Source organism: Vitis riparia, chromosome 13, assembly GCF_004353265.1.
Source record: "Vitis riparia cultivar Riparia Gloire de Montpellier isolate 1030 chromosome 13, EGFV_Vit.rip_1.0, whole genome shotgun sequence".
NCBI classification, from domain to species: Eukaryota; Viridiplantae; Streptophyta; class Magnoliopsida; order Vitales; family Vitaceae; genus Vitis; species Vitis riparia.
This window is the reverse complement of record NC_048443.1, coordinates 27748100-27770497: the sequence shown is the minus strand read 5'-3', so window position 1 is coordinate 27770497 and position 22398 is coordinate 27748100. Positions and strand designations below refer to the sequence as shown.

At 36.7% G+C, this 22398-nt stretch overlaps 2 protein-coding genes across 2 annotated transcripts; one reads left to right on the top strand and one right to left on the bottom strand.

Moving 5' to 3' along the window:
* The first annotated feature begins 417 nt into the window (after nucleotides 1-417).
* LOC117928784 lies at nucleotides 418-11403 on the top strand. Its single transcript, XM_034848797.1, has 4 exons — nucleotides 418-1025; nucleotides 1113-1317; nucleotides 10258-10397; nucleotides 10639-11403. Exons 1-4 carry the CDS (start codon nucleotides 900-902, stop codon nucleotides 11083-11085), a joined length of 918 nt encoding a protein of 305 aa, XP_034704688.1. The 5' UTR covers nucleotides 418-899; the 3' UTR covers nucleotides 11086-11403.
* A 2896-nt stretch (nucleotides 11404-14299) lies between these two features.
* Nucleotides 14300-18580, bottom strand: LOC117928583 (probable LRR receptor-like serine/threonine-protein kinase IRK). The gene is made up of 2 exons (XM_034848499.1): nucleotides 16482-18580; nucleotides 14300-16045 (listed from the first exon to the last, which is right to left on the bottom strand). The coding sequence occupies exons 1-2, from the start codon at nucleotides 17942-17944 to the stop codon at nucleotides 14599-14601; spliced, it is 2910 nt and encodes a 969-aa protein (XP_034704390.1). The 5' UTR covers nucleotides 17945-18580; the 3' UTR covers nucleotides 14300-14598.
* Nucleotides 18581-22398: the final 3818 nt, after the last annotated feature.

Here is a 22398-nt window from a genome sequence, read left to right as displayed (position 1 = left end):
TTATTTTAAATTTATTTAATTATTTTATATACAAGTTTTCTAATTACATTTATTTATTTTTTCATATTTTTTATATTATAATCAAATATATATTTATTTTTTTTAGTACTTTTCGAGAATCAAATACAAAACACAATCGAAATTGATTGTATCAATTTATTCGATTTTTTTAAACTTTAAAAAAGAACATGCTTATTTTGTGGTGCTTAAACATCTCACTCAACTAACACACATTTTCCATCTTTTTTTTTTTTTTAATTAACATATTATTATCTTATTGAATGTGTATTAAGAAGCATTCTTCTTAATTTCCCACAAATATATATATTTTTCAAAATAAATAAATAAAAATGAGGATAATACTCTACCCATGGGCTGGGGGAGAGAGTTAAAACTTAAAACCCTAGTTTTGAAGGATTTTGGGAAGTGAGGGAACGGCCAATGGCCATTTCCAAGGAATGGAATTTTCATTTTAATATAAGACATAGTGTCTCAATTTCTATGGCAATTCAATGGTCAATCGCATGTCACATTTTCTTGTAGTTGGCAGGCAGTGGAAGAACCAATGCTTAAACCCCATTTTGGCCCATCTTCACACCATTTCGGACGTCACGAAGAAGCAGCCCACGAAGAAAAGACCTCTTCATTGACTTGATAATCTCGCCCAATCATCATAAATCCTTTAGATCTCTGTTTCTCTGCAACCCCTTTTCTTCATTCTTCATACCAATTTGTTTTTGCCGGTTTGTTGGTTTTCAATCCGTTTGTGCTCTACAGCGGGTTTATATTATGGGAAATCTGATCTGGGTCGACCCAGTTTGGCGGGTTTGTTCTGAGATTTTGTCGAAGATTTGAGGGTTTCTTGTTCTAGATCGTGGGGGGTTTGGAGATAAGCGATAATGAATTGGAGGGGAGTTTTGATGGTTGTCGTTTTGGTGGCGTTTGTTGCTGGTGGATCTGACGCGTCTCTGCTTTCCAATCTTCAGAAGCTGGCGAGGGCCGCGAAGAATGAGGAGACAGTTCAGGTGTTCTTTGGATCTCATTTGTTGTCCCTTTTGAATAAATTGTTTGGGTTGGAGTTCTGAATTATGGCTTGTTGTTTGTTTTTGAAGGTTTCGCCTTCTCCTAGTCCAATTCCAAGTATCAATGGTACGGGTGAACCTGCTAAAGGGAGCTCCAGTACTGCCGGTGCCCCGGCACCGAGCAATCCGCCAAAGACGGACCAGGGTGGTAGTAACAACCATGAGACGTGTAAAGGGTCGGAAATGAACTGCCATAATCAGAATATTACTGCCTGCGTTTTCCATCCTGCAAATGGTAAATGAATTTACCTCCTTTATCATTGTTTTTAGTATTTGTGATCTTAGCTAGGCATTCAATTATGCAGTTTGATAATCTCTTTAGGCAATTTGTGTTGGTTTTGATGAGTCTATGGTGATTGTTGTTACCGCTAGGGTAGTTCTGAATAAGACTATGGCAAAATCCAAATTCCAAATTCCAAATCTCATGCACAAGAAGTATTTTCTTCTTGGATGAATGTCCTATTTGTGGTTTCTCTTGTAGCTTAATGTGTTTCCTAAAACAACCTTTGAGAAAAGTATATCAGTTTTCACCTTGGCATGCATTACAGCCACCATGAAGGTTTGCCAAGTTCTGTTGCTTTTTGCACCATCTCATTAATGCATATCTATACCTCCTTGTTATGATTTCTTGCCTCTAACTTCTTGTGGACTTTAACCCCTTCATTTCCTAGAAAGAAAAATCTACTTGACGAAATGTTTAAACTTGTCAATAATGACTGGTCACTCACTTACATCTGCTGCATTTTCCTTAGTTCTCCTTCACCAATGGTGCTACCTCACAGCTAACACACTGGATTCTGCCCCTGAGTGTGTTGTTGTTTACTCATTCAACCAAAGATCTTTGCCATACCATGGTGTAATTTAATGAGTGAAAATTCCAATTTTTGTTGCTTGGTGGTGGTAGGGTAGGTTTTGGTTGTTTTCAGTAGTATTGTAGCCTTTTTGATATTCCGTGTCCCCTTCCTTCCCCTCTTTTAATCTCCCTTTACTTTTTGCTTCATCTTTGTTTTTTCTTCAATAACACTTCCCTTAAAAATTAGAAGATCAGAAAGATAACAGTTGCTATAATGACACTAAGATAGTGCCATAGTGGTACACCCATGAGAAAGGAAGTTCATCAACTCCACTCTCCTTTATTTTTGTCTTTCATTCTAGGAATATGGAAGTTCCTCTTGTTGGAAATTGTGGTAACACTAGTTTTCTCAATGTCCTATGTTGTCTGGTTGTTAAATAGCGGCCCCTTTCCCAGGCCAAAAGTTTTGCATTTTATTACATGGTTCACAGAAGCCTTTTTTTATTATTATTATTATCATTATTTTTTATAATTTTGACCAATCTAAGTTCATTATTGCAAACACTAGTACATCTGCCATGGTAGTGTTTTGGAGATGAGATAGGATTGTTGACTGATTTAAAAAGACTATGAAGACAAGGAAAGTGTCAAAAGCCTTTGTTTGGATTAGCGGTTCATAAGGGTGCTCATGTAGTAGAAGGGTTGGAATGGTGAACTGGAGAGTTAAACGCTGTTTGGGAGAACTTCTCCAATGCTAAAGGCAGGATTTAAAACTCTTAACACAACTTTTAAGAGTGCTTGGAGAGAATTCTCAATCATAGGTCTCACACTACCCAACATGATTTATCTATGTTTGGGAGAAGAAAGGATACTGGTATTTTCCTCAAATGCAACATGGGAAGTAGATTTTTATTTAAGTAAAAAATTTTAAAAGTCAGAAATATCCTCATATTTAATCAAAACATTTTAAAATGCAGATCCCAAACATAAAATTTAATCGCATTGCAGTAGTAATTACTTTTACTTCTAATTAAAGACATGTATGTTGGAGTGGAATAACTTGCTGAGAGCCTGCGAGACAAGTCAATATTGACTGTGATAATGACATTGAACTATTTTCAGTTGCCTTGTTTATTGATGATCTAACTGGGCATATTGGGGATTAGATCCCTTCAGGTATAGTTTTTTCCCTGATGACATGGTTTTATTGTATGAGGCTGATTAGGGATTGGTTATAATTTATAACCATGAATAAGCTTTTGAATCTAAAGGTGTTTTATTATTACTATTATTTTATTTTGATCAGAAACAACAAAATGTAAATCTAAAGGTTTTTTTGGGAGAACTAGGAATGAAATAAAGTGTATGGAATTTAATTTTAGTGCAGTTAGGTGAAAAAGTGAGAATGATTGATATAAATTATGATGAATGTTAGCCCTTGAAGCCTTCAAGGGGTAAAGGGTTTGGGAGGGTTTGTGGGGGAGAGGCTCCAGGTTCAACTCCTAATGGTGACAAAAATTTGCTTATCAGAAAGGACCAAAAAATAAAATAAAATTATGATGAATTTTAGGAAGTCACATTGGTAATTTATTATGGAGATGATATCGAAGAGGACAATAGGAGTTAAATAAAGATGGTGAAAGTGGTAATGCTCTTCTAACTTATGCAATCTTTAGATACCTAGAAAATTCATACCTTAGTTATAAGACCTTCCTTGATTTTGTTGTGAGGTGGGCTCTCCCTAAAGGGGTCAAGGAGCTCTTGTATGGGTGGTGTGGCAGTTTTGTTAGAATGAAACACAGGAAGTTGCAGAGGATGCCTCCTTTTTGCTTACTCTAATGGAAAAAGTTCTTCTAATATGTGTGATCTTTAGATACCTAGAAAATTTTGCAACTTGGTTATAAGACCTTGCTTTGGTGTGAGGTGGACAATGGACTCTTCCTAAATGGGTTAAGGAGCTCTTGCTTGGGTGGCCTGGCAGTCTTGTTGAAATGAAAAACAGGAAGTTGTAGAGGATGTCTCCTTTATAGAAAGTTAGGAACAAGAAGACTTTTGAAGGTGATAAGCATCAAAAGTAACATTCAAAGACCACTTTCTCAGAACTTTCTTTTGTTTCAGGGAAGCTGGTAGAGTGGGGTCTCATTCCTCTTTGCTATATTTCATTGATTGTGTGGATATGGGTTAGCCAGCATTCTGGGTTGTTGTATCTCTTCTCTCTATTGTGTTGTCTTGTGGTGTGTTTTGTATAATCCTTGTACACATGGCTGCTTCTCCTTTTTCTGTTAGGTGCTTTTCACTAATCTTCTCATTGCCTATCAAAGAAAAAAAGACCCTGCTTTAAGTGTCAAAATGTTGGGTCGTGAAGTAACCGAGTTGGAGAAGTGGTTGCAGCTAAAATGAAGAGAGCAAGATGGATGAAGTAAAACAAGAAAGATAGATGAAGAACTAGATGCATCCATGAAAGGCTAAATATAGTTTCCAATTGAGGATGAGTTGGATAAATAATTTAAAGTAGTTTAGATGTAGGCAATGAAGACTAACAAATGAGTTGGTAGGTCTCACTTTATTGAAGGTAAAGGTACTCAATGGAGGCGAATGAAACAAGTAATGTTTTGTACAAAGATAGAATATATTAATAGTGCCTAACAAAAGGGCACACAAAGATGCATATGTTGCGTACAAAGGCGCCAAAAGGCCAAACAACGCTAGGGGATAACACAAAAAATAACTCTATTGTCTCACTTAGAACTCAACCAATCAATGAAGTCCAACATGGACAAAGAGCTATCACCTATGTACTTTATAACTCACTCCCAAAAAATATATTGAGAATTTGCTTGATTTTTGTCCTTTTTTTTTAATGTTTTCAAAAGCTCTCTTATTCCTTTCTTTTCAAATGGTCTAAAATAAACACTAGAGAGTTGCTCTTCAAGTTTTCTTCCTCTTCTTCCCAACAATGGAATGCAACACCTTTTTTATCCAAAAAAAAAACAAAAGCACAAAGAAGATGTCACAGCATGACTGCTTTTGAACAGGGAAGGAGGATATAATCAATCGTTTCTTTGTCTTCTTTGTACAAATAACATCTATTCGACATTCTCCATCCCCTCCTTTTAGCTAGTTGAACATCAAATCTCTCCCTCATGTAACTTCCCACACGAAAAAACCCACCCTCATAGGGACCTAAGGATTTCAAACCGTGCTTGCAGGGAATTGTCTATGGAAATGATGATTAAAGAGTCTTAGCAGAGAAATTATGACATTTTGTGTTCTATCAAATCATCTTATCCTTTAAATCCTATAAATGGACTGCACTTGCAATTTCCTGAAAATGGCCTTCACCTCTTCTAATTCCCAATCATGGATCTGTCTTGTGAACCTGGGGTTCAAAGACCCACCCTTCCCAATCTACTCCTACATCTTAGCGACTCTTGCATCTTTGGTGGATGCTAGAGAATAGCATGAGGAAAGACTCCCTTAAGGGTTGATTCCTACACCACCTATCCATCCAAAACTTAGTCCTCTTACCATTTTCCACCTTGAAGACCTTTCTACTTTTAAAGCCTTCCTACCCACTTTTGATAGCCTTCCACATCCCACCCCATACCCTACCCTTGGTCCTCTAGAGCCTCATTCTCCCTCTTCCTCCCCAATGAAACAAGTACCATAGCTTTTAGTAGGTGTTGAATGACAAGGACCCATTCCCCCCTCTTCCTCCCTGATGAACTATCCTACATGGTGTTGAATGACAAGGACACATGTAGCCAATACCAAATAGTTGGTCTCATCTGTCATATTCCTTTCATCTTTAGGATATTCAGGGTTATTTAGAGATTTTAAAATGTATTTATGGTGGAAATTTGTTATCATCTTTTTCCCCTTTGTTGTTTTTGGATCTTGGAAAGACACATTCTGATTTTTTGTTTTCCATGAAGGAAAAAAATACATGTTTTGAATTCATCCTCGCGTTACAAGTATTTTAGATGAATGGTGGCAAATAGTAGGATAAAACAAGATTTTCGAAAGGGCCACATGAGTAGCTTACTTTGTATATTATTAAAATGATTGATGACATCTTTCTAGGTTGATGAAGGTAACTGTGTACATACTGGCTTTCTCCTTTCTAGTTTGAAAGACTTACCTATTGCTAATGTTTTTTCTCTCCCTCAAAATTCCCCATGAATTCTGGAGAATCCTAGGAATTGCAAAATTGCTGAATTTTACCCTTTTGCATTTCTTGTAGCATGTTTAATTTTCTTCCTTTTTGGTAGATGAGAGATGTTGGATGTTTGCTCCAATGGTCATTCCTTATCCATATCGTTTTCCCATGCCCTCTTTAATTGTAATTTTTCAATTACTTCCCCTCAGGCCAAGCTTGTTTGGAAGTCTCAAACCCCTCAAGAATTGGAGGCTTTGCTTGATAGGTCGCCAATGAAAAGGTTAATACTAATGACTTGCTGCAAGTTAGGAGGCTCTATTGTCTGCCCTAAGCATTGTGATGGCAAATGGGGAGCCTGTCAACCATCTCTTCCCTCCATGCCCCGTTGCAGTTAAGTTGTAGCAGAGGTTGATTCTCTTTGGTTGGATGCATGAGAATTCCCCCTATGGCTGATGTGGATATTTTGGTTATCTCATGTCAGGTGTTTGGGATGTTGGAGGGAAGAGTATTGAGTATGGGCTAGCTTGGGAGAAATGTCAAAATATTTTAGGATACGGGGAAGATTATTGATGCCTATAGGATAGTGTTTGTCATCTCATATCTTTTTTGGTGGCAGCTGCTAACGAGTTCACTAGTATTTCTATTGGCATGATTTGGTTGAATTGCTGATTGATGTACCTTCTTCACTGGAGATATGTTGTTGTCTGGGTTTTCTGTACTCTCTCATTTGCTGGGTAACTAAAGCTTAACGATAAATGAATCTCACTTGCTAACCAAAGTCAGATGGGTTTTCGATACCTTTTGGAAGACCATTGGAGCGGGTATGCCAGAGCTTTCTCAAAATCTTGTGCATTGTGATGAGAAATAATTTCCATGTTTCATTACATTCTGTTTTACAACATATACAAAAGAAGGGTTGAGAAGATCCCTTAAATTAAGCTACTTACCAAAAAGGATTTCCTAAATCAAGCAATCTGATTGCAAGGATCCTATATAAAATTGATACAGATTCTTATACAGAAATCATGGGTCAACTTTTATAAAAAGGGAAAAAATATGGCAGGAGCAATCAGATGTACATGGCAGGAAAATTAACTGCTGATTTCTTGGGCTAATCTTCTAACATATTGGATATGATATTGCGGCTCAGTTTTATCTTTACTAAAGGCTCGAAAGAGGCAGTGTGAATGAGTGTTATGGGCTGAATGTTGTATGGCACTTAGGTCCCTAGAGATATGATTAGTGTCTATGGTGGATTGACTATTTTTCTTGTAGTTTGGGAAGTTTCTTTGCTCTAGGTCAGCTATCCTTGAAGCTGGCAGACTGAGCAGTGAGCAATGAAGAAGCTTCCTCCTCCATTGAGTTCATCAAGCTCCAGTGTTGTCTAGGAGTATGAAAAATGACTTTTCTTTCTTGTTGTTAGGAGCTATTTCTTTTTAGGCTTCCATGTTCCTTCTTTGTTCAAAGATGTGTATTAAGGTACCTAAAGGGGCTGACCCCTAGTGGACAGAATGTACCTCCCAAAACAAAATGGATCTCTCATCCTTCCGTGTTTGTTCAATTAAATTTTTATGATATTTCAGCATCTTATCCTTAATAAATAAATATCTGTATTTGAAAAGGTCAAAGTGGCTGAATTGAGGTAGTGACAAATGAATTCTTTTATCAGTTTTAACCTGGGTCGAGTTCTTTGTTGAGGAATCTCTTTATATTGCTACCTACTTTTTATCTTGCTTTCTTTCTTTCTTTCTGTTTTCTATCATGGATGCCTCATCCTCCCATTTCTGTGGTTTGATCTCCTGAAAAAAGTTTCCTTTGCTATAAGAAAATTGCTTTCATCGAGGATATGACATTAACTTTTAGAATATGGGACTCTAAGTTTACAACTTTTCATGGCAAAACCAAATGTGGGATGGCCAAAGAGAGAATAATTGCAAGTCCTATTGCTATCTGTTTTCCATCATGGATGCCTCATCCTCCCATTTCTGTGGTTTGATCTCCTGAAAAAAGTTTCCTTTGCTATAAGAAAATTGCTTTCATCGAGGATATGACATTAACTTTTAGAATATGGGACTCTAAGTTTACAACTTTTCATGGCCAAACCAAATGTGGGATGGCCAAAGAGAGAATAATTGCAAGTCCTATTGCTATCTGTTTTCTATCATGGATGCCTCATCCTCCCATTTCTGTGGTTTGATCTCCTGAAAAAAGTTTCCTTTGCTATAAGAAAATTGCTTTCATCGAGGATGACATTAACTTTTAGAATATGGGACTCTAAGTTTACAACTTTTCATGGCCAAACCAAATGTGGGATGGCCAAAGAGAGAATAATTGCAAGTCCTATTGCTATCCATGCTCAATTTTGTGATGGGGACACATCCATTATTTTGCCTTCTACTTTTTTCCATGTGCTATTGCAGCATTAGGGTCACTCACTGTCCTACCTGTGCCAGTCAACTTCTTATTATGAATCATTAGTTTTCTCAAATTTGGATGCCTTTCTTGACTTTTTCTTTTCTTTTTCTTTTTTACCTTGAGGAAATGGATTATCTTAATTTAGTGAGTGGAGATGATCCAAAAGGAGAGACCTATCAAAAAAATGATCCAAAAGGAGAGATCTTGGGCATAATGTTGATTTTAACTAAGGAATGAGTCAAATCTGTAGCTCCAGTGTCTATGAATACCTCGCCTTCTGGAATTTGTTCTTCATGGATTTTAATTGATTTAGAGCTCTTTCTTTTTTTTTTTTCAACTTAAAAATTCTTGTCCCAATAAACTTGCACCTCATTACTTCTCTTGTTTGATCTCTAGATCCACATTCACTCATGCCATAGGAATTTCTGTTGTTGATGGTGAAGCAAGGTGCAGGCATAATGATAGATCATGATCACCAAAATTTTGATTATTACATATATAGGAACTTTCTCTTGTAACTAAATCCCAGAGCAATTCTTTTGATAGAAGAACACCATTGGGTGAAAATATCCCAAAAACACTTATCATGATGCTCTATGCTTTCATGCTATTCTACATGATACAGCAACCTTTAAGAATAAGGAAAAATATCAAATATTACAGTGGAGACAGGACACAATAATGTATACTATGGTTTTAACTACTACCCTAGGATGATAAGTATTCTTTATGATCTGCATTAAAGCCTCCATTCATCTAAACTAGACCTCCCTCTAACGTGCCCACTGAGCATCCATACAAAATTGTGGCATCCAAAGGAAAAGTAAACATTGCTGAAGTTCTAGACTGTTGGACTCCATGTAGATTTAACTTTTTGAGACCACTCCATTGAGATAAGTCAGCTGATATTCAAACCTGTCAAAACACTTCCGTATTTGATAGGGGAAGTGGGAATCTTGCTTGATTTGAACTATCTCAATGCACTACATGTGGAGGATAATCTCTTGTTTAGATTCTTTATTTTCCTTTTGATTCAGTCATCAGTTAGCATGGTTATTAAAATGCTGGACCACAAGTAGTTGATGAGATTTGGCATTTGGTGTTTCCTGTGGGGATTGATTTTGGCTTGTGAAAAAAACAGGAGTTTGCTTCTCATTGATTTCATATTCATCCTTGGCTTCAGCCTTGCAAAGAGAGTGCTAAATTGGCTTCTCTTACCTACATTCACATGTAGATTAACTTGATATGGAGGTTAGTGTGAGGAAATAGGTTTTCCAAAGTGTCCTGTTGTTTGCAAGTTAAATCCCAATCTGTGAACCAGTGATGATCCAGTGCTTCTCTAGGACCATCTGGACAAGTACCCTGTGTATATTTTGGTTTATCTGCATCCCTCTCCAACTTTTTGCATGAGCTAGTGGATGACTGGCCATCATGGCTCAGGATTATCTGGTGAAGTCAAAGTGGATTTTTCAATAGCTCAAGTACTTTTGTTGTCTTCATCCACTTGAACTTGACCATCCAAATGGCTCATCTTTGAGTTTCTGTATTTGTTCTTGCTGGTTTAGCTCAATTTGGCTTTGACTCTCTTATTCCTCAGGTTAACCAAGATCTTGTAATTCCCATTTTAAAAAGCAGCAAAACTGTTTCGAGTTTTCTTCTCTGGGTTGATCGTAAAACACAAATGCAACAACATTTAATTTTTTTGCCTTTATCCTGGTGTGGCTTACTATAGAGTCTATGTTCATCATTACTGTTTTTCACTCTGGTAGTTTCTTTTTCAGAAAAGCTAAATGACCTTTTTCTTGTAGCCCCCATGGAATTATTCCTTCTTGTCAATAATGATGGAGAGGGCACTCTGGAAGTGGATGTTACAATCTCACCAGTTGACAGTACTTTAAAGGACATTCAAATACCCAAGATTCAAATCCCCAAACACCAAATGAAAAAGGTGTGTTTCCTCTCATTTACTCTTGTCATGCTTTATGTTCTTCCTCAAAAGTGGGACACCCTTTGTACGGGAAAAATGATGGGATTCTTAAATCTTGATTGATTCTTAAAGAGAAGTGTAAATAACTAGTACGAATGTAAGACTATACTGAGATTAATATTGAACCTACCATGTTTGACAGGCTTGGTTTTCAGTTTAGACCTCTGCTTTTAATCGGTTACATTGCCTTGTTTTTCTTCAGATTAATGTCTCAGAATACGCTGGAAGTCCATTGATAGCATTAAATGGGGATTGCTTAATTCACATGGGATCACCACCACATAGAGACACCAACTTTTTTAAACAGTTCCCTGCCTATGCCAACCAAGTAACCCCCATCCATGGTGTATACCTTCTATCTTTAACAGCTCTGCTCATCGGAGGGACATGGGCCTGCTGCAAGTTGGGGAAGAAGGAACGACAGGTTGATGGAGTCCCTTATCAGGAGCTTGAAATGGGGCAGCCTGATTCCCTTTCAACCATCCATGTGGAAACAGCAGAAGGTTGGGATCGAGGTTGGGATGATGACTGGGATGAGGAAAATGCAGTGAAATCACCAGGTGGAAATAATGTAGCAAACGGGTCTGCTAATGGCCATACTTCCAAATCTTCTGGCAAGGATGGATGGGAAGATAATTGGGATGATTAGGGTGAAAAATAGGATAGAAACTCTTGAATTGCCACGAGAAAAGAAAACAAAAACCCAAAAAATAGACACAAGAAGAAATATAGATATAGAAAATTGGGGAAAAGTGAATGCACTCCTTACCAAGGGAAAAAAAAAAAGGATACAGTGCTGCAAAATTTTTATTGATGTAAACAATTTTTGTGTTTGTGAAACAAGTTTGATTCTCTTTCTGAAATGTAAAGATAACATTTCTGCTTTCCCATTTCTTATCTTTGAATATCGTACCGTTGTCTACAATATTGTTTGAGAGATAAAAACCGTATTAACTTGGAGATTTTCCTTTTCACCATGCAACGTTTGGTAATGCAGTTTCCATATGGACCGAATAACAAGAAACTAAGCAGGTATGAGACTTGGGTGTGGTGCTCTTTCTTACTGTAGAATCTCTTTTACTTCTTGAAACTGCACTATCCTGGGAAAAAAAAAAAAAAAAGGCTCTCTTTCTGGTTCGATTATGGCTGGGTCCTTGTTCTTGAAGGAGGTGAAGTTGTCTTCCCATTCTAACATATTTGAGAGAGCATTTGGGAGTGTTTCTATTCATAGGGTCTCTTATATTCCTTGACTAGTTTGATAAGATTGAGAGGGAGCTGGCTTGCAATTGATTTTCTTTGAATTTAACAAAGAAGAGTGGCTTATGAAAGTAACTTGAGCACTTTGGAGTGGTCTATTCAGGCCCTTTGGTAGGTGAAAGTGTGGAAATGAAGATGTAATTCATGTGGAAGAGGAAACATTGGAAAAAGAAGATACAACCTAATAAAAGTTAGGAATAATTTTTTGTATTTTGAAAATTTTCATTTTATGTTAGAAAGCAAGAAAAGTTTGAAAAGAGTGGAAACAACCATTATTGTGTTCAAACTTTATATTCTCTCTCTTCTTCATTTGTATGCTTTTTTCTCATTTTGCCATCCCTTCTCTTACAATTATGGTAGCTTTTGGATTGTCTAAAAGCTTGAGTATTAAAATGTTTGATAATGTCATTACTGAATTTGACACGTAACTTGTTTGACAATTGTTTTTAAAAATAGGTTTTTAGAATAGTTTTTAAAAACTGTTCTCTAATATTTTATAAAACAAAAATATGTTTGAAATTTGAAATGTTTTTAATCTATTTTTAATATTTTTGAATATATTCTAAAAATCATTTTTATATCAAATATTTTATTTTTAATCATTTAATATGTTTGTATAATTATATTTTAAAATAGCCTTTAAAAGCAAGTGAAAAAAATAAAAAAAATAATTACAAAAATATTATTTAAGAACACCTTATTTTCTAAAAAATATTCTCAAAAACAGTTCAAACACGCCCTAAAAACTTTTTCTTTTAACTGAATAAAAATCTGATTTTCCACATTTAAATCTTATGATTTACTCAAAATCTTTTTCAACATCCATTTATGAGGGTCACTCTTGAAGTAATCTCCAAACTTCCAAACATAGCTCCTCCAACATCACCAATGAGGGAACCTGAACCTGACAGATGAGATGAATAATAAATAACCAGACAAAACAAAAGATTTGGTGAACCCTAAGGTGCTGACTTCTGATTAACAACTCAATGTTCTCCACAACCCTAATGTTTGTTTTACAAGACAGATATTGAAACCCTGCAAATGCCCACACTCCACATGACTTGAACACATATCAAAATCAAGTGGGTATTTGTTGGAAGAGGTGCGGTGTCTCCCCCAACCCCAATCCGACATCATTTCATTTTATTTCCCCTCAAGAGTACAAACTGAAGCATGCTTAAGAAAAGCAGAGAAGTATCATTTTTGTCTCTGAATAAAGCAATGAACCAAGGCAAAACATATATAAAAGTAAAGCTGTTAAGTGCTCACACATTTCCATCTCACTAGTGCTTTTGATCATTTCTTTTTTCTTTATGTTTCCCTAGAGAATGCATGATGTAACTTTACAACTTTTTTGCTTCACTCTTTTCCCCCCATTCATCTTTGAACCTGAAAACTACATGCAGAATATGTTTTGGACTTGGGTTTTTTCTTTTATTTTCCCATTTTTCCTTCTTTTCTGTGGCCAACAATGATAAAGAGGATTTGATGATATTCCATCTCAGAGAGAAGAAAATCAAGTTTATCAAGGACCCCATGTGATAGTTGATGATGGCAATGTTAATAGATTAGATTAGGTTCCTTGGGCCCAACACCCTGTATTTTAACTGGTGGTTGACTGCATTAGGGACAGCTCATTGTAATCTATGCACATGCTCAAGCAAAAATTCTTGATGAAAAGGAGGCAGTGGCCTATAGCTACCCTTTAGGTATAGAGTTACAAATAACCTTTGGACAAGGAAATAATGCTTAGGTTCATCAAGAAGAAGAAGAAGAAGAAGAAGAAGAAGGGCCACCCATGTGAGAGTGGGAGGTGTAAAATGAGGTCAAAGACCTCTGCAACTCATTGGAAAGAGGAGCATTGAGGACAGGGTTTAGAAGGAAAGCAACAAAGAATGCATTTAAAGAAAGATGATAATGGGAAAGTTTAAGAGGCTAAAGACACAAGTGGCAAAATAAAGAAAGTGATGCTGTTCCAGACAGCATCATGGTAGACTTCATTATTCTATTTTGCCCATCTCCTCACCATTGCTCTATTCAAGGCCATTAGCTCTTTCATTCTTTACCCTACCTTTCCCCTTTGCCTTTATATTCTGTCTCCCCTTTCCATTATTCTATTCAGCACTTCAGATTTTCTTCCCCTTTTTTTGCTTCAAAGTGGGTGCTGAGAATCTTTGAGTCCTCAGCCTCTTAAGTCACTTTTGACTTCGAAAAAAATGTATTCTAACATGCCTTCAACTTTTGTATCATTAGAGACAACTGTTTTTGGTAAATAGGACAACCATTCTTAATCAGGAGTGTTGAACCCAACTCTGCCCTTCATCACTTGGGAAAAATACAAGTAAAACAGGGATATTTATACTTGGATTACATTGTCTTTTCTGCTGGAAGAAGATATATAGAGTAAATGAGCAGATAGATTCAACACCAATTGGAGCTGAGAGGCTTGGGTTGGACTGCAAAAAACCAACTAGGAGATATGAAAGAAAGAAGCCTAGCCAGTTTGAGGAAGGATCCATGTTCAAAATTTGTTCAATTTGCTAAGATCTTTTATCAGAAGTTCATGCTAGTTTCATCACATAATATTGAAGAGAGAGCAAAAGAGTAGGCAACGGACGAAGACATAAGATTAGTAACTCGGTAACAATATCCAAAAGGGTCCCAAATTGGAACCCGGTGAAAGGGAATCCGGTGAAACCTAATTACAACATAGAGATGAAACTACAACATAAACTTGAGACAAGCAAGGGAAAAGGCAAAACAACAAAGGAAACGGAAAAGAAAAGACTTGGAACAATCGAATTTCACTTCTCTTTCTGATTTATATAATTAAACCGGATTCCTCTTCGCCGGATAACCCTGTAATCCCCTTCTTTCAAACTCTAGATGTATTAGTTAAAACTCAAATCAACTCCTCTTGACCTTCTGAAGGGCATCTGATCAGTTCCAATATATTTACCACTTCTGCCATGTCTGGCCGATTTGATGGCACCTGTGAAGTGCAAATTAAGCCTAACTTCATCACAGGAATTGCCTCCTCAGCTGGGAATTTTCCTTGGAGTCTCCCATCAACACATTCCTCCACCTTACCTTCTTCCAATGCTCCTCTGACCATATCACAGAGCACCACCACATCATCCTCCATGTATTCGACTGGCCTCTTCCCAGTAACCACCTCCAGAACCAAAACCCCGAACCCATAAACATCGCACTTCTCAGTTATCTTCACTGTCCTGCATGCAAACTCAGGTGCCATGTAGCCTAGTGCACTCTGAATCTTGCTGCTTAGAACGTATCGATCTAGCATTGGCAACAGCCTGGCTAGGCCAAAATCTGCCACCTTAGGTTCGCCTGAGGGGTCGATGAGGACGTTACTTGATTTTAGATTGTAATGGATTATGCTCATTTGGTGCAAGTGAGCCAAGCTTTTAGCTGTCCCAAGAATTATATTGAATCTCTCATTCCATGTGAAGTTGCCACCTGCTCCTTCATGGAGATGCTTGTACAAACTTCCACCAGAGATGAATTCATATATTAGGAGCTGTAATGATGGAGTCCAGTAATACCCTTCAAGTGCCACAAGATTCTGGTGCCGGATCTTTCCCAGTTTCTTAACTTCCCTTTCAAAATCTTCTTGGGACTTGACCAGACTTGAGACAGTAAGCTTCTTGATGGCAACTGGATGACCATCTCGAAGAACAGTCCGGTAGACTGCTCCAAACCCCCCTCGCCCGAGCTCACAATCCTTGTTGAGCAGAGCATGTGCTCCCATGCTGAAGTCAGGGTCACCTGAAAACATGACAAGTTTGCCAGAGTTGGCATCTGTAGTAGGGGAATGGCTGTAGTCATCACCACCAGATAGCGCAAGAGCTGCTGCAGAACGAGATGCAGAAGATCGGACGCGGAGATTAAGAACGGTGATGGCAATCACACCAATTACAATGACAGCAGCAGCACCAATGGCAATGAGTGCAGAAATGCTGAGGATGATTTTCTTGTGAGCAAGACTTCGGGGGAATGCACCCGCAGTGGTGTCAGAGGAAGAATTGGGGTTAAGGACAATGGGCTTGGGAAGTACAGCAGGGCAAGACTTATTCGCAGCAGAGCCACAAAGAGATGGATTGCCAGAGACAGAGGAAGGGGAAATGGTGTTGAAAAAGCCACCAGCAGGTAGTTCACCTTGGAGCTGATTGTGGGAAATGTTGAAGGAGATGAGGTGTGGAAGATTGGCCAACTGCTTGGGCAGGCTTCCTGTGAGCTTGTTAAGAGATAAATCCACATTTTCTAGGTTGCTAAGCTTTGAAATCCCCATTGGTATTGGGCCACTCAGATTGTTATGTGATAGGATCCTATATAATTCATCCAAAAAAGGAAACAGAAAATCCATTAGAATAATGAAAATTTTACTACAGGTTCCTTGACAACAGAAATATTCAGAGAAAGGAAAGCTTATGAAATAACAAAAAGAGGGAAGAAGATGTTGTGATACACAAGGGAGAACCAACAGAACCCTTGAGTGAAAACATCAGTTTTGACTCTAAAAGGATTTTGGAACTTACATGACCAATGCAACAGTTTTGTCTGGAAAATTTGAGAAACTAGTAAGAGAGGTGTTGGCAAAATTTCCTCTTTAATCAGTTAAACACATAATTCAAGCACTTAACTATCGGAAAACTACAAGGAAACGTGAATCCATATGCTCAACTACAGATCACCCACCAAAAAATAAAGGGAGAAGCAAAAAATCATAAATCAAATATAAGACACAGGAAAAAGAGAACTTACAATGTCGTTAATGAAGAACAGTTCTCAAGAGAAACAGGAATTTTTCCTGCTAGGAAGTTGTTCTTCAATCTCAGATCCTTCAAAGAAAAGGCTCCTCCGATTTCCAGAGGAATGCTTCCATTTAGCTGGTTCTCACTCAAATCGAGAACATCTAAGGCCTTTAGATCTCCAATACTTGCTGGAATAGCACCCACGAGGGAGTTCCTGGAAATATTCAAGAACTGCAAGCTTCTAAAAACCCCAATGGATGATGTAAAGTCACCGGATAATTCGTTGTAGGATAAATCCAAGACTTGAAGCCCTTGACGGGATTTCTCCACTGATGAGGAGAAAGGGCTGTCCATATTTCCACTCAAGCTATTTTTTGAAAGCAGAACTTTCTGCAATCCCAATTTGAAAATCCATGCAGGAAGATCACCCAATAGCGAATTCTGACTTACATCTAAGACCAAAAGCTGTTCGCAATTGATCATAGACTCTGGCAAGCTCCCACTGAAAACATTCACCGAAAAATTCAGTACCTTCAACGACTTGAGATTCCCTATTGATGTTGGAACCCTGCCAGAAAATTTATTGGCTGAGAGATCCAAAGTCTCCAGGCTTTTCATTTCTCCAATCCACTCCGGAACCTCGCCCTCAAACGAATTCCCGTGTAAATTCATATAATTACACAAGGTAAGTTTCTGCATTGTCCCTGGAAGGCTCCCAGAAAGAGAATTCTCACTGAAATCAATTAACCGTAAAAGCAAACAACCTCCAATGCCATCTGGAAGCGGCCCAGAAAACCGATTCTTGCTCAAGTTAATAGCTCTCAAATTGTACAAACTGTCAATTCCCTTTGGTATATCGCCCTCCAACAAGTTATCCGACAAATCAAGTGATCTAAGCCCGTTCAAAGACCAAATGCCAGAAGGTAATGGACCCGAAAACTGATTAGAGGAGAAGTCAATTGCAGCAAGCGTTGAACATGAACCTACACTCTCCGGGATCTTCCCGGAAAACTTGTTCTTGGCCAAAGAGATAGCATGCAAAGACCCACATTGTTTGAAAAAATCATCTGGGATGGTTCCAGACAGACTGTTCTCACTTAAATCAATAAATCTCAGGTTCTGAAGGCGGGCAAGATTGGGGCCTATGCTTCCAGTGATATTATTCTTCGCCAGCGACAATTTCCGGAGAAACTGTAACTGGAGTAGGCCTCTGCCTATCTTCCCCGAAAGGGAAAAACCGTCGAGAACGAGGTCGGTGACCCGGTTGGATCTGGGGTTGCATTTGACCCCAACCCAGTTGCAGGGACTATCATCATCCTCATTCCAAGATGCCAACTTCGAATTTGGATCTTGAATATCGGCCTTGAACACAATCAAGCCCAGAACATCATCATTCAGAGATGGGTTCAGAGATTTCACACAACTCGGAGCCACAACGAGCAAAGCTAACAATACACCGAGCAGATACGCCATTTCAGAGAAAATCAAAAGCTACAAGCTTTGCATTGTAGGTGATAATCACACAAAGCTCAAGGAACTTAAATTACAGCTGAAGCTCGATAAGAGAGTACCGCACTCAGCGAAGCTTAAACTACGGTTTCTCAACGTTGAGCTTTTCAGCGTGTCAGCGTCAAGCAGAACAAGACGAACTCCTCACTGTACGCCTGTACGAAAAGCTAGAAGAGTGGCTGATCTTTCAACGGGACTTTAAAGGAACAGTACGAACAAAAACACAACCCTAGAAACCACAACTCAGCTCAAAAAGAAGAGATTTTCACCCACAAAAACCAAAGAAATCGGTTCAAAATCGGACAAAACCGCCGATTTAAAACTTCAAATTCCGGAAAGTTAAAGAAAGAGCGGAGACGAGTCTCCGAGAGGTCACGATCTGAGAAGATACAAATGCAAATGATGGCATTTGCGGCGCCGTCGGAGACTTCCAACGGTACGCCTGAGAAATCCCCAGGTCCGGAAAATGAACGAATCTCCGGCGCCGGTGGACAGAGATAGGGCTTGGGAAGGGGATAAGGAAGAAGTGTCCAGAGACAGAGAGTTGTCGGAGAGGGAGGGTCCCGGCCGGTGACGGCGGTGTCGGACAAAATAAGGAGCTTTCCGGACAGAGTCCGAGGGTGGAGTAATGTATGAAGTCTTTATTAACGGCAAAAAGAAGGAGGCTTGTAAGATTGTGACACTTGTCATGATATCTACGGTGGAGAATAGTCCGACGTGGCGAACACGTGGTATCTGTCAGTGAAGCTTTTGACGTGGCTGTCAGAAGTGGGGATGTTTGGCTGCAGGTAGCGCTTTGGCTGCGGATTGCGAAAGGAGAACCAACTTTGTAAGTGCCCCTCATATTTCACCTATTTACCACTATGCCACTACCAAAGGAGAACTGTTTTTAAAAATAAAAATTTTCTAAAATAAAAATATAAAAAACATATTTGATAATTAAATGTAGTGTTTTTAGATATTATTTTTTATTATTTTCACTTATTTTTTTATGACCATTTAAAAAAATAATTATATAAACATGTAAAATAATTAAAAATAAAGTACTAGAAATAAAAACTATTTTTAGAAATATTAAAAACATTTTAGATCTCCAAACATATTTTTATTCTACAAAATCAAAAAATAATTTTTAAAAATTATTCTCAAAAATTATTTTTCAGAATTATTTTCGAAAACAATTATCAAACATACTTCAATTTTTTTTTTCTTCTTCTTCTTTCTCTTGACATCATCCAAAGTCACTTTAAATTCTTAATTTCTAAAATATCAAATCAAACTTATTTCAAATATAATTATGAACAATTGTATGAATTAGGAGACACATCACTTTAAATTTGTGTAGTCTTTTATTAGAATTTAATTAAATATTTTATTCTTTTGACATACTCTATTATATGACATGTACTTATAACAACAAATTCATATATTATTTTTTTAATAAAATTTAGAAAATTAATTATCATCTTTAATACAAGTTGAATATGGAATGATACTTTTCAATACTATATTAAATACCCTCATAGTACAAAAAAAAAAAAAACGACTCTATACCAAATACCTTCATTTAATCTTATTTTGATATATATAAAATAAAATAAAAAAAAATTGATCAAATGTAAGAAAAATACAAAGAATATGATTGATATAACAATATTTTAGCAAAGGGATTTGAATTTTCATATGGTGAAAAGAAGAGAGCATTCAAATGAGAGGGTTCTCAAGGAAGGGGTTGGTTAGGGTTGGATAGCTTGAGATTTAAAACATGGATGATTGGGAAGTTGACTTGATGGAGGATGAGGATGGTAGTTGAGGTAAATAAAAGGGAAAGGAAAGGGCAAGAGTTGGGTGGATAAAGAGAAAGAAAAGAGGGCCAAAACCCAAAAAGTAAGTAATAAAGGCAAGTAGGTGGGTGGTGGGTGGTGTAGTAAAGAGGATGGTGAGATGGTGGTGGTGGTGGTGGCAGACTGCAGAGAGTGGAAGAAGAGAGTGACTGAACTTTTTCCTTTTTCCCTTTTTTTTTTTTTTTTTTTTTGGGTATTATAAATTCCAATGGGGGGAAAGGGTCCCCCATTCTGTGGTTTCTAGCCTCATTAGCTATCTCATTTATTTAGGGCTCATAAATGCAAAGCCCCACCTCTTCACTCAACCTATGCACACTTCCTTTAATTAACCTAAGATTTTACTGCAATGTTGGTGGGAACTTCTCTTTTGTTCTTTTGTACCAACTGAGATCCCTGCACTCATCAATTCCCTCCAATGCCCACACCACTTGCCTTCATTTCATCCAAGGAAGGTGTCACTGTCTTCCATTCAATTCTCTCTTCATTTTTTCTTTTTCCAAAAAATGAAAATTTTCTACCCCTTGAAATGTCACATTTTCAAAATTTTTGTGATTTGAGATGTATGAATTTCTTTTAATTCCGTACAAGTGCCTTAATGTCGTAGGACCCTTGAACTCAAAACAAATAATATCTAAGCAGATCATCACATATAATATATTTGAGTTATTTTGATTAAAATAAAAAATATCGATATAAATTGAAGTGAGTTGTTACATATAATATATTTGAGACATACGTATTTTTTCTTTTTAGTTTTAATAATGGAAAAAGGAAAAATAAAAATAATTATTATTATGTGATTAATATTATATTAAAAAACTATACTTTAAAAATCCCTAAGTCTAGAGTTTATATTTAAGAATTTTATTAAGCATATCATATTTTGCTTGTTGGTTTTAATATTTAAATAACTCTTCCAAACATGGTTTTAGACGTCAGTCACAATCTAAAGGTATGTTGCCTTTTTGAATTTTAAATCTAAAGTATAAAGGAGAATTATCACCCTAGGGATAGAGGATGGCCCTTCCTTGGAATAGATTATTATTTTTCTTTCACTTTAATTTTAATGTGGTAACTTTAATTATTCAATTTATTTTATCAAAACAGTTTATTAGAGAAAAATATAATAATATTTTATTTTTATATTTGATATATCAAATTAAATGATAAAAATAAGCATAAATGTATTAATATATTAAATTTTATTAAATAGAATATGCCAAAACATTTAAATATGAAGATATGTTTAAGATGGAAAAAAATTATAATATTTAATTTAATTACATATCTATGTATTTTGTTGTTATAAAAATTATTAGATTTAATTAATTTATATTTATTTTTAATTTATCATTAATAATTATTATAAAAATAAACATAAATATAAATATTTATATTTGTTTAAATGTTTTATTTGATAAAAATTTAAAAGAATATAAATATTTACCTGGTTGAAAATTTAAGATCACATGTGTGCATAGATACCTTGCACGTCTTAATAACATGCAAGTGGTATGGTGGGTTTGGAATGAAGAATTTAAGGTCAGTTGAATGGAAGTTTAATAAATGTTTGGTCAAATATGAGTTGATCGGTTCATATGAAATCGAATAATTTGTCTAATTTGATGGTTTGATTATTAATTCAAGAGGTTTGATAGCGGTCGAACCTTTGAACGGTTCATTTCACCAGACTAAATTGAAGTGGAAAGATCATCGATCGATGGTCAAATTGATCGACCTGATTCGATTTTCAAAACATTGGTTGAAAGTACTTTATAAAAATTTAAGTTATATTAGATGAATGTATAAATAATAAGATAAAAACAAAAAATAAAATAAAATAAAGTGTAAATTATGAGAACAAGATAGCCGTATATAGTGAAAAGCATTGACCGACATAATAGAGTTGGCATGTGGCGCTACGATTGAGCCTACTCTTAGAGTCTTAGGACACATTTTTGTACCGTAGAAAGACCTTTGCTAGAAGCCAATTGCAACACTCTCAAGACTTAGGGGAGTAGGCACTGTAAGGACTGATGAGCTTAGATGAGTCCGAGCCTGAGTAGTCTAAAGCCCTGTCACCATTCTTTTGGAGGGGTTGAGCCCGTGAGGGTGAAGGTGGCACGTCCCTTTGTCTTCATGTACGCTGGTGTGTGTGGCTGACTTCTACACATTTTTGGGAATTCTTCCTCACCAAGGGAATCATCCCTTCTGTATGACAGATTTTAGCTACATGGCCAAGATTTTTTCTCTACCTATTGCTTTCATTGCATCCATTCTCTTCTCATTATCTCATCAGGGTTTTTGAATCTGTCTTCAATGCATTTCACTTTCTACATATACAACATGGTAAGAAAATTTCTACCTTTTTTTTTCCAACAAAACAAACAGATCTCTATATATGTTTGTGTAACTGCATCCATGCATGGTCTTAAGGGTAGTTCAATTAGGAAAAAAATGGTAAGAAAATTTCTACCATTTTGCTTTCAAAAGTTTTGAAATGTTTGAGAATCATTGTAATTTTTATTGTTTGTTGATATCTTGTATCCAATAAGAGAAAAAGTTTTTGACATT